General features: G+C 38.1%; 1 protein-coding gene across 4 annotated transcripts in view; it reads right to left on the bottom strand.

Moving 5' to 3' along the window:
- rptor (regulatory associated protein of MTOR, complex 1) overlaps positions 1 to 12,956 on the bottom strand; it is a 209,058-nt gene that overhangs the window by 64,118 nt on the left and 131,984 nt on the right. For all 4 annotated transcript variants that reach the window (XM_028443974.1, XM_028443982.1, XM_028443990.1 and 1 more), the window contains exons 13-16: positions 8,798 to 8,881; positions 7,906 to 8,016; positions 4,147 to 4,221; positions 1,511 to 1,576 (exon numbers count right to left, since the gene is read on the bottom strand). In XM_028443974.1, the coding sequence (XP_028299775.1) occupies positions 1,511 to 1,576; positions 4,147 to 4,221; positions 7,906 to 8,016; positions 8,798 to 8,881 (336 nt within the window). The remainder of the gene's footprint in view (positions 1 to 1,510; positions 1,577 to 4,146; positions 4,222 to 7,905; positions 8,017 to 8,797; positions 8,882 to 12,956) is intronic.

The following is a 12,956-nucleotide window of genomic DNA, read 5'->3' as shown; positions in this document are numbered from 1 at the left end:
GTTAAGCAAACATGAAGACCAGAGAGCTGTCTATGGGAGAAATGCAACCAGTTTGAAGCTGAGAAGAGGGGAAATCAATCAGCGCTATTGCACAAATATTGGGCATAGCCAATACAACAAAAATAAACGACTAGTGTACTGAGCAACAGACATGGAAAAGGTCGGCCAAGGGTATCAACAGCAGTTTATGACAGAAACATTGTGAGAGTTCTAAAGAAACACCCAAAGACAGCAGTCAGTGACATCACTGCCAACCTCCACAGGACAGGGGTGACTTTGAGAGAAGAAATATAGAGGCCATATCTCAAGATGCAAACCACTCATCAGCAAAAAGAATCGGAAGGCCAGATTGGATTTTGCAAAGAAGTACAGAGAACTGAACTGATGAGACCAAGATGAACCTCTACCAAAGTGAAGGAAAGGCCAAAGTATGGAGAAAGAAAGGATCTGCTTATGATCAAAACACACAAGATCATCTGTGAAGCATGGTGGAGGTAATGCCATGGCTTGGGCTTGCATGGATGTTTCTGGAACGGGCTCACTAGTCTTTACTGATGATGGAACTCATGATGGTAGCAGCAGAATGAATTCTAAAGTCTACAAAACCATTTTGTCTGGTAATTTACAGAAAAATGCATCCAAACTAATCAGGAGAAGCTTCATCATGCAACAAGACAATGATCCAAAACACACTGCCAACACAACAAGGGACTTCATCAGGGGGAAAAAGTGGAAGGTCTTAGACTGGCCAAGTCAATCACCGGACCTTAACCCAATAGAGCATTTTACCATATGAAGAGGAGACTGAAGAGAGAAACTCCTAGAAACAAACAAGAACTGAAAGAAGCTGCAGTAAAAGGCCTGGAAAAGCATTTTTTCAGATGAAGAATGCAACAGTCTGGTGAAGTCAATGGGTCGCAGGCTTGATGCATTTATTGCAGGTAAGGGTTATGCCACCAAATCTTTAAGTTAATTTAATAATGTCTGGTCCAAAAATTTTGCTCACTTGAAAAGTGGGTGGGTTCAAACAAAAGGTGCTCTGTCCTCAGTTATTTAACACATGCAGATGTAAATACCATGAAATAAAAGCTGGAATTCTGAACTTTTGTCTCATATAAATTTTGAGATCTTTAACCCAAATGTCTTCTGTATACAACAAAAACAAAGGAATTGACTTTGCCGTTCCAATACTTTTGGAGGGGACTGTACGTGATTGTGGAAATCGAACGCTAGACATATTATTCACTATCTAAAACAGAACGTGCATTCTGAACAGTTTTTTTAATCCATGTAAACTTAGTTCTTTGGTAATTCTGTTTCAAAACCAAATCAAAATAACAAATAAACTGTGTTTATTTTGTTTTACTAACTTAAAACCAAAACAGGAATACAGAAAAATTAAAAAAAACAGAAAAGCAGTGTTTGAGAACCATTATTCTAAAGCCTATCAATATAAAATTACAAACTGTAGTTGACTTTATTAACCCATTTAGGACACACAAGCACGTACCTGTCCTGTGGTATAGCTGTTGACGATGACGGCCAATATGAAAACAGCCATGGTCCGATGTTCAGGCTGAAACAGAGAATAAACATAAAACTGAAGCTCACTGACAAACTTCACTACTATGGAGGACGATACCTGACAAAAGTATAAACAAATAAATGTATAAATAAATATTAGAAAATAATAATAATAAATAAAATAATGAATTAATAAATACAAATGCATGAATAAATAAATAAATAAATAAATAAATAAAAACTGGTTAATAAATGGGACATAAATAATGAAATGTCTTAGATTTATTTATTTCTATCTTGGCCCAGAGTGATGCTGAAAAACTAATCCATACATTTGTTACATCTATACTAAATTTTTGTAACTCTCCACTGTCAGGATGTCTCAATGACTTACTAAAAAGTCTCCAGTTAATCCAGAATGCTGCAGCTAGAATATTAACAGGTACTAACAGGAGAGAGCATATTTCTCCAGTGATTCCTGTAAAATCTAGAATAGAGTTTAAAATCATCCTGTTAGCATACAGAGCTCTATATGATCAAGCTCCTGTGTATCTCAAAGACCTGTTAGTGCCCTATCATCCAGGCAGAACACTCCGCTCTCAGTCTGCTGGTCTTCTGGACGTTCCTAAAGTGTCTAGAAGTAGAACAGGAGGCAGAGCGTTCTGCTACCAGGCTCCTCACCTTTGGAACCAGCTCCCAGTCTTAGTACGGGAGGTTGCTACTCTCTCCACCTTCAAGGCTAAACTCAAAACCTACTTATTTGCTAAAGGGTGTACTGCATACTAGCATTAACATAACCACTAGGAACAAAGCCCTAAACCTAAAAGAAATTAGGAACTAAAAACTAAGATTATATAGTAGAATAAACACAATCCACCATCTACACATAGCTCTAATGGCTGCAATGGGTGAAGTCCAGTCAGACAAGGTTGTAACGGGTTGTAGCCAACCCCCCACTTCTGAACCTCGTTGTATACCCATCACACTGCTCGCACTGCTTACACAGCATTTACACTGATGTCCACCCCATACTCATTCTCATCACTGTATTTTAGTATCATGTTTTTCTGCAGTCAGTGCCATCTCCTCGCCCTTCTCTCTCTTTTCTGTTTCAGGTGTCGCGAAGCTGGAGCTGACTGTTCCTGACCTGTGGTTCACAGCTAAACTACTCTGGGACTCTCTGATGTTCTATCTCCCTATCCTGTTCTGGTCCTTCTGTCCACTAACCCCAACCAGTCAAGGCAGATAGACCTGGTTCTGCTGGAGATTTCTTCCTGTTAAAAGAAAAACTGTTAGAAGGGAGTTTTTTCTTCCCACTGTCACTTATGCTCGTTCATGTAGATTTGTTTTTTTTTTCCCCTTTTTTTATTACAAATTTCATATTTTGAAAGAGCTTTGAGATGACTTTTGTTGTAAATGGCGCTATATATATAAAGTTGAATATATGTGGACGTGAGCTGTGCCTGAGCCTGCTCCTTTAAGCGTGGTGGCTTATGGGTAACTCGTGCTGTACTCTTTACGTGTTTGTGACAGGTCTTAAAAAGAATACATGTGGCACCATTTAAATAAAATAGTGCACTGTGGTTTAATAAATCACTTGGCGGAAGTCTGCGCTCTACGAGTGATTTTCTAGTTTCTACATGTATTTATTTCTACATTTATTTATTTTCACAATTACTCATTTCCACATTTATGTATTTCTACATTTCTGTGTCCATATGCTAATGAGGTATAGGAGGGCCTAACCTCAGTCTCATTCAGGATTGGTCAAGTGAGCGATCAAGTCAGATAAGCAGTATCACCACCTTAATACACTGGCGAAATGACTTCTGTTAGTTATACTATCTAATACTCAAATAAACTCACAATTCTCCAGCTGGTTGGCAACTTCCCGCAGCAGGTCTGCCAGGAGTCTCCCCGGTTGTTGCTTAATGTCAACAGGAAGTCTGTCCAGGAATAGATCTGACTGGATCGCTCAGTTGACCTATCCTGAATGAGACTGAGGTTAGCCCCTCCTACCTCATTAGCATACGGACACAGAAATGTAGAAATAAATAAATAAATAAATGTTGGGATAAATAAAAGTAGAAATAAATTCAAGACATTTCATTAGTTATGTCCCATTTATTTAACAGTTTTCATTTATTTATTTACGCATTTAATCATATAATTTATTTATTCATTCTTTTATGTATTTATTCCAATAATTATTTATACATTTATTTATTTATTTATTTATTTATACTTTTTTCAGGTATCGTCCTCCATACAATACAGACCAAAAAGCTCTGAAGTGACTTAAATAAATGTAAAAAAAAAGTTAAAATTAAATGTGTGAAAACTACAAGATGTAACTTCTCGAAAATTAGTGAGAAAACCTTCAACCAAGTAATGATTTTATCAAAACAGGGAGAATTGTTTCATTATACTCATGTAAAAATAAAATAAATAAAAACAACATAATTTTAACAAAGTTTTAAAAGGAGTTTTATTGGTTGCCTTAAAACTTGATGATTAGGATATTTTCTTCTAATTGCCTGCAGTGTTTTTAGTGGTTTTATGAAAGCACAATTACACTGGAAATCAGTTTCACGCCTCAGTGTGAGTAACAAATGCACTGACCGGCATGTAGCTGTCTGCCAACACTGACAGGAAGTACTTGTGTCCGTTGTCTTTCACCAAGTCAGCTTGACATGACTGCAGACACACAGAGAGAGCAGCGTGAAACATAACAATATGCTACCTGTTAGCGTCTCTAATGTCATTGAAACACAAGTGCAGTGATGACTGTAGCTCGGGGTCTGTTTGTCTGATTCCTACAAAGCTTTTCTCAGTTTGTGGAGATAAAAGAAAAGACTTGAACAGTTTGAGATCAAAGCTAAAGAAAGGACGAGAGAGCAATAAGAACATCGCAGTAAATCAAGTGTTTTTAAATATGAAAGAGGCAGGAACAAAGACGTGATCATGGACGAGACAAAAAAAACAACAGCGAGGATCAAACTGAAGCCGAACTCCACTCGACAAACAAACACATGAGATGTTAGTTCTTCAGTTGTCAGCTTTAATGAAATCTCTGTTGCACTCAGACCTGAAAGAAGCACTGAAACTGTTTCTTAAATGAGGAGAAAACATCGACACAATTCAACAGAAATTAGGAAATAATTAAAAACACAAAAACAAATCCTAAAATGCACATTAGGGTGGTTCTTTGCCAGATTGCATTTTGTCTTGTTCCAAATGACATTGTAAACATTTGTTTATAAATAATGGAGTCAATTGCTGCACATTTAGGGGTGGCACACTTTTTCACAATGTTGAAGTTTTTTCTATTTTCAGGAATAGTGTTTATTATACAGAGGGTGATTATTTCAATTAGGTACAAATAGGAGAAATAATTAGGGACGCACCGAATATTTGGTAAACAAATATATTCGGCACAATATTGCAAAAAATCCACATTCGGCCTTCGGTGGAGTGAGTTAAAAGTAAGGCCGAATAGTAGATTGTGATGCAATGACGCAATCAACGTGCAGTGACGCGGTGACCTCTCGCCTTTGGTAAAATGTCGGCAGTGTGGAGATACCAGCACACAAAATATGAAATAAAACCATCCAGTCGTTTGTTTGTGGTTTGTGTAAGTCTTATAACAGAAAAAATTGCTCTGTTTCAAATTTGCTACATTTGTGACATCACAAGTAAAAGTGTAGCCAGATCAGATCATCTTAGAACCAGCCCGTTCCAATAAAAACAGCCCAAACCACAAATCTGGCAACCCTGTGTTTGTGACACAATGCGACACAATGCGACCACTGCGAGTGCAAAAAAGAGTGAACTATGACCTTGAATGGACTTTTCCTGTGATCTCTACATGAGATGATGACAATAAAGCAACATAGCAGCTCCTGTAAGTGTTTGAAGCAGCTGAAACAGCTGCTTTTGCTGTTGAAGCTGCTGTTGCTGCACAGCACTGCACTACACGTTACAAAACAGTGTTATTCTGACGCTGAAAACAAAAACAAGTGTGTGAATAGCAAAAGAAAGTCGCTAGTGATCAACTGTGTGGAGTCCGTGTGCATAAACACGCCCACTCAAACAGCCCGGTTTCACAATTGGTCAGAAATGTAACTTTTCAGTGGCTAAAACTCCAGAAAACAGGCAGGTTTGGGAAAATAAACCTCAAATACTATGTTTTTGGGGTTCTTAGAACAAATGGAGATGGGTGAAAAATAGCATAATATGTCCCCTTTAAAGTGTTGGAGAGCAAGAAAAGAATTGCAGTTTGTAACCAGTGTTCACCAAACTATCTGGAGGGGGTTCCTCTGCAAAGACCTTTAGCACTACTGCTTTAATTTGTCATTTAAAAGCCAAACACCCTGAACAGCATGCTGAGTTCGAGAGAGACGGCTGCAGCAGCTAAAAGGAAAGCGTCTTGTCCCAGCATGCCCACTCCGTCCGTGGGCGACGTCTTTGAAAAGACAAAAAAGTTTGCAAAGGACAGTGCTAAAGCAAACGGAATTACACAGAAAGTAATGGAGTTATGGCTTTGGATGATTAACTGTTTAGTGTAATGGAGGACATTGGGACATTTTGAAGCTGAAGTATTGTTATTGTTCTGGCCTAGGATATGTTGTGTACCTGTATAAGTGTATGATGTTACAAGCACACACTTTACTTTACATTATTATCCTATCTACTGTGGCTAAGCAGACTTGTGCCAAAAGGACAATAATTAATTTGTTGTGGGTTTATCTGCTTTAATGCACTTTAGTTTTTTTGATGCATGAATGCATGTTTTGCTTTGTTTGAAGGCCTAATATAAATGAAAAACTTTGTTGTGCGTTTTTTTTTTTTTTTAAAGCAAAGGCTACTGGATGTTAGAATATTCAATAAACATTTACTTTCTTTAAAAAAAAAGATATCTAAAAAAATATTCTAGGCTATTTATTCACTATTAAAAAAAGAGTGGAAAAACAACAACCGCATCCCTTTCCATCCCTGGAAAAAATACAAATATAAGTGAGTCAGTGTACTACAATCACGGTGTCGCCAAGATTAGTATGCATATGTAAACTTAAAACTAAAATAATTAAAAGGTAGCACTTGTGAATATATATATAAAAATATAATAGAAAAACAAACAAAAACAATAATAATAATAATAATAATAATAATAATGCCTCAATTTTATATAGTGCTTTATCATAGACACTCAAAGTGGCTTTACAGAATTAAGGGATTATTCTTTCACTCCACACTTAGTGGTGGTAAGCTACTATTGTAGCCAGAGCTGCCCTGCGGCAGACTGACGGAAGCGAGGCTGCCATAGTACGCCATTGGTTCCTCCGACCACCACCAACACTCACTCACACACTACATTCATACTAGGCAATGTAGGTGTGGTGCCTTGCCCAAGGACACAATAACAGATACCACTGGGGCGACTGTCCCCCACTGTGGCACCTGGAATTCTCAGTGGTCTCCATCCAACTCTAACCAGGCCCAGACCTGCTTAGCTTCAGAGATCTAACGGGATCGTGCAACTAGTAATGACCATACTTAGGTTAATAGATTTATATCATTCCAGTTTCTAATATCTGTGAAAGTTACGCATTCTTTGGTTGAGCAATGAAAAGAGTGAAAAAGTGTGCCACCCTTTACTTATGATATAGTGGCTCAATTTTTAAAATCAATTCATCTCTTTATAACAAAGACTTAAATCCAATCTGAAATCAGTGTTGACTGGAGTTAATCAGCTTTATTATGATTACAACAATCTGTCCTTAAAAAATCTCACATAAACCTTCTTAAAATCTCTATCATTGAAACAATGAGAAACATATCCTACTAGAAACTAAAACTATAACAAAAAACCCCTCAAGGCTTACAGAAACATTAAATATTCATTCAATATACACTTCAGTAACCTTAACTTCCTAAAGGATAAGTTTCTGTGAACCTAGCTGGAACTTTTATCATCCAGGAGGGTTTCCCTGCTGACATTTTTTAATTAAATCCACCGGTATTTGGTCTCTTTCAGTCTTTCTCTGATGCGCATGTTACAAAATCATCAAAATAAAGCGGCATCTTCAATGACACCATCATGTGTGAGTAAAATTAATCAACCATATTGGCTGTAAAGAGCAACTCTTGTGGAATTTCTCCGATAGAGCAAATATTAGCAGAGCTACAGTCATTTAAATCAACTTGTTCCCCAAGATACGTTCATTGTACCTGGGAAACCTGGACATTTACATTTTTTTTAAATGAAATAATGTGGTCATCCTATCTTTGTGTGACATATTCAGCATACAGTACAGGCATGCTCACTCGTATCTATTTCCTGTAAATGCGGCGTGTCTAGTATCAGATTACAGTACTCACACTGTCCACAGCCAGGATTTTAGCCCAGATGAACACCAGCAGCGGCCGCAGCTCTCTGGCTGAGCTCTGCAGCAGCTTCAACACGTAGGGGAAGATTCCCACGGACAGAGCCTGAAAAAGCAAACATCACCGTCAACACGCTTTGCTTTCATAACGTTGGAGGAAATGTTTTGTTTACAGCGTTCAGGACTGAAGTTTATATGACCAATGATATTTATACATTCATATCCAAAGTGTTGCATTCTGGTAAAAATAGAGATCAATCAAAACATGAGTGGCAATGTAGGTGAAGTGCCTTGCCCAAGGACACAAGTCCAACAAGTCCAAAAAGTTCATTTTGTCTTCTTTTTTAAATGATATACTATGGTTTAGTTTTTCAGAAAAACCTTTTAGGAGCTGTTGTTACCTGACATGTTGGGTAACAACAGCTCCTAAAAGGTTTACTTAACACTTTACTTGAAGTTTTATACATTTTATCTGTCATTAGCATGAATAAGGTGTCATAAAGGCTGTCATGAAGTGTTGTTCGCTAAACTATGACACCTTTTGCTAAATTATAACACCTTTGGAGTTATGTTGGCATTTTTTGGGTTAGGTGGAGGGATCTAGCGGGGTTAGGCTTAGGGTAACGACCGACACCTTACTCATGCTAATGACAAATGTCATGTCATAATATTGACAGCCTAATGTCAGGCCTTTATGTATCAAACTTAAAGTAAAGTGTTACCATAGTTTTTTTGAAAACAAAACTTTAGTATATAGTTTATGAAAGGTTTTCCCGCCAAAGCTGTAAACCACAAACCATAAAACGTACACATGGAAACTACATTTAACACGCAGTGGGTGCATGAGCTCAGATGTTTAAGGTACAACGTGTAAATATGAACCGTACCAGGCTGACAGCCCATGGTCCAAGATCCAGAAACCTCCCGAGCAGGGCCAGAGCCCGTAACCGATGCACCTGACTGAGGAGAACCTGACAGAGAGCAGAGGGTTAGGATCACACTGCACATTCAACACTGAACAAATGAAAAGTTTGAAACGATGATGCTGAGCCGTTGATCCGTGCTTTCATAATGTTGACACCAAAGTTGGAGCCGACCAAATGTTCTCCTTCGGTTTCAGTCTTTACACTGTCAATAGACTTTAAAGTTCTGCTGCTGGTGTATAAATCTGTGAATGGGTTTGGCCCAGAATCCATCAGTGAGATGTTAGTCAGGTATGAACCCAGCAGGTCTCTCAGCTCTATTTACACAGGTCAGATAGTGGAGCCCAGAGCTCACAGTAAACATGGTGATGCTGCTTTTAGTTGTTATGCTGCAAAGAAGTGGAACAAACTGCAGCCGAGCTGAAGTCAGCATCACATTTTTTAATCCAAGTTAAAGGCACTATTTTTCTCTATTGCATATGAAATTGATTTTTAAACTGTCAAATGTTTTCTGTTGCACTTTTTAATCATGTAAAGCACATTAAATTGCCTTTTTTTTATTAAATAAATTTGCCTTGCCTTTCTCCAAATTGGTTAGTTTTAATGACTGTGTGTGAAAGTAACCTCCAACCTCCAACAACAAAAACCTGAAGCACACTGAGGCTAAATATCTTTGAGAATGCTGAAAGTTTTTTAAGTGAGAAAGTGACCAAGTGGAATATCAACATGTGTTCATTTGATCCATAAAACTCATGGAAACACATTTAATGCCGACAACACTAACGGACAAAACAAGAAGAGATGCTTTTGTTTTGAAAAGAGGATGTTTGATTTTTATCTTGAAGCCGATCCCAGGACCATTTTACGTTCCGCTCGCAATGCATCATGGGGCGATTGAGTATGACTAGTGTGCCCACCGTGTATACTTAAAAATGTCCCGATATAGTACACGCTCGGATGTTTCTCGCATACTCAATCTTTCCTTACTATCTAATGTGAACGCACTGCATACTCACTTAGACGTCAGACTTAGTATGAGTAGAATGTTAGTATGTGATTTAGAACACAGCCTTAAAGCCAAAGCTAAATGGAAAACACGAGTAAGAGGAAACAGCATGATTGTGTGTGTGCGTGTGTGTGTGTGTGTGCGTGTGTGTGTAAGTTGATGTGCTTCAAAGCTTGTGCAGGGAAGCCAACCTGGATTCCCATGGATGTGATTTGGCAAAGGAAGACTATTTTAAGGATGCATCTGGTAGCTGCTAAAATACTCTATACGTGTGTGTGTGTGTGTGTATATTGTAAGTGTGTTTGTGGTTTATGTAAATTTAATGCAGTGCAGCAGATTGCCTGTGAGAACAAAGCATATGGAGAAAGCCATACGTACACACACACACACACACACACACACACACTACGTACAGCTTTACGACAGCATAGAGAATTGTGTGTGTGTGAGAATGTGTGTGCGTGTGTGTGCGTGTGTGCCAAGCAGCTTAAATACCTGCTCTCCTCACTCTCCTCACTTTCCAACCTGTCAAAAAACTCAGGCTCTGATTTGACGCCTGTGACTTCCTTCCACACTTTTGAGCAACACAAACGCCAGTTTTATGGCCATGAATAAAACAACACATCAACATAAACACACAGAGGCAGGAAAATGCATCGTAATCACAACGAACACGGTGATAATATCCCGTGTCTTTCTCACACACACAAAGGTGCAAAGATTAGTGGATAAAAGTAAATGTTGCTGAAACATTGTCACCATTTCTCTCTCCTGAAACCAAAATAACCCGAGGTGTTGTGTGACTCCACTGGAGCTCTGATGGTGTTAAAACAGCCAACTCTACTCGTACAACTTTGCTAATCACGTCATCAAGATCTTTCTAGCTTTCACACCTAAAGTGCTTTAATGCACAAAAGAAGTTTCCCAGGAAAATCTGCTTCTTTTGATCCTGTGTGAACACACGACTGTGCAAATACAGTATATTCTGCGGCACAAATACAGTAAAATAACGCCTTTAAAAAAAAAAGTATGAAGGATATGCCGGCGTGTATGGCTGTGTGTAGAAACTCCCGGAAATATCCAATGCCCAATTCACAACGATCCTACGGCTAAAAGTAGCTCTTAGTGACGTCATTCTTAGAAAATATTTTTCTAAGTCCATTGGCAAGAAGAAACAATTATATATAATGACAAACATTACAGCCTCATTTTCTGACAAAATTGAGAAAACGAAAATTAACAGAAATTTGGAATGAACTGGAGTGATTTTCAGTTAATTTTTTTACTTAGTCGGCACATGCTGTTGAAGGTCAACACTACAAGAAGTGCATCAATTTTATGCTGCGTTCACACCGAATGCGACTTCTGTGGCACCGGACGCATCTGCCGTATGAAACGTACCGCAGGGTCCACAGGATCAAAAAATGTCCTGTAAAGGCCGTGTCATACAGCTCCAGGTGGTCACACACAGCTTCTACTCCATGGTTGAATGGGTGAACAAACCGGTGTCCGTGTTGACGGCCTGACGTCATCGTCAACAAAGACTCTGATTGGCTTTCGTCATGCAAAACGTTCGCAGGAATTCAATATTTTCAACTCTTGCGAATGTGCGTATATGCGTAAAATCGGGAGCGTGCTCGCACGGCCAATGCACTTGACGTGCGGGTCAGATCGCACAGCCGCACTGGAAAGATGTCGCATCTGGGACGCATCTATCCATTGACTTTGTTTGTAATCTGGACATACGGACATTTCGTGACGCATCCGGGGTGAACGCAACATAACACAGTATTGCATATTGGCTCTGTAACTGAGCCTCCGAGACTGGGATGATTTTAAAACCTCAAACAATACTCTGTCGTGTATAATGACAACGTTATGGACAATCCTTGCACAACAATAATTGCGAAGTCAAAAAGTTTTTGACTGTTAATTTGTTACTTTTTATCATCTGACGGCCAAAATAGATTTCAAAGCGACTCAAATTGTTCTATTGAAGATGCGTCTCATCATTCTCGACATTTTGATATCAAACATGACAAACTTTTTTTGAAAAAAATATTTATTTAATAAATACGTGTTTTCAATAAATTGCGAAAGTCGTTACCGAGGTATATCACTAAAATGCGCTAAAAAACACCCCTGTTACCAATTACTGTGACCACAAAAGCCATTTTCTCACTTCTTATATATCATACTTAAACAAAAAATATAGTTATGTTTTGTTCTAGCATGGGGAGGGGTATTCGATTATTTATATAAGACGTGCTGCAGTGGTGGTGGCATGGCTGCAGCGTCTCTAAAGTCTCTACTTTATTCCAAGTCACTGAAAAGAACGAAGGTTTAACCATTAACAGCTCGACTCTCTGACATTTATCTCGTTTGAAAAACCTGCTGACCCGTCTTAGATGTAACTGGCTGTTGTCATGACGACGTGTTGCAACGTTGCCTCTGCTGTTGTGCTCTTTTCAAGAAAAAGCCTTTAATGATGGATCGCCCTCCTGTGCATGTTTCTTGCCAAGGCACATCTGTCACTAAACATGGCCGGGGTTGGGGTCAATTATAATTGCAATAACGTAATTGATAATTAATTACAATTATGGCATAATTATAATTGCAAAAAAATCTGTTGCTGTTGTAATCGTAATACACTTGTAATTGAGTTTAGATAATTGACTATGTAATTGTAATTGTCATGACAATTCTATAAAAAAGGTCAATTATAATTTAACGCAAAACTGGGGAACCATGTTACAGTTCTATGTACATTTCTACACATATGTAGTTAATTATTAAAATATGTTTCAAAACAAGCTTTCCCACATTTTAAAATTTAATAAAACAAAATGAAATCTACACAAAAAAAGGCTCAGACGCCCACACCAAAAATATTAAAACCTATATTTTCATTGATTAGGAAGCCTAACAATGTAACCATTAGATAGGAAAAAAATTAGATGATAGATATTTCTTATTAGTGTATTTTACAGCTATTTTGGACCCGTAATTGAACTTAAGTAATTGAGAACATAATTGAAATGGACTTTCTGAGGATAAAAAATAATTTTAATTTAATTGTGGAATTGGGAAAAAAAATGTTGGTCACTGTAATTGTAA

The sequence above is a fragment of the Gouania willdenowi genome, chromosome 1, assembly GCF_900634775.1.
Source record: "Gouania willdenowi chromosome 1, fGouWil2.1, whole genome shotgun sequence".
NCBI classification, from domain to species: domain Eukaryota; kingdom Metazoa; phylum Chordata; class Actinopteri; order Blenniiformes; family Gobiesocidae; genus Gouania; species Gouania willdenowi.
The sequence above is the reverse complement of the archived record's forward strand: the minus strand, read 5'-3'. Positions and strand labels throughout refer to the sequence as shown.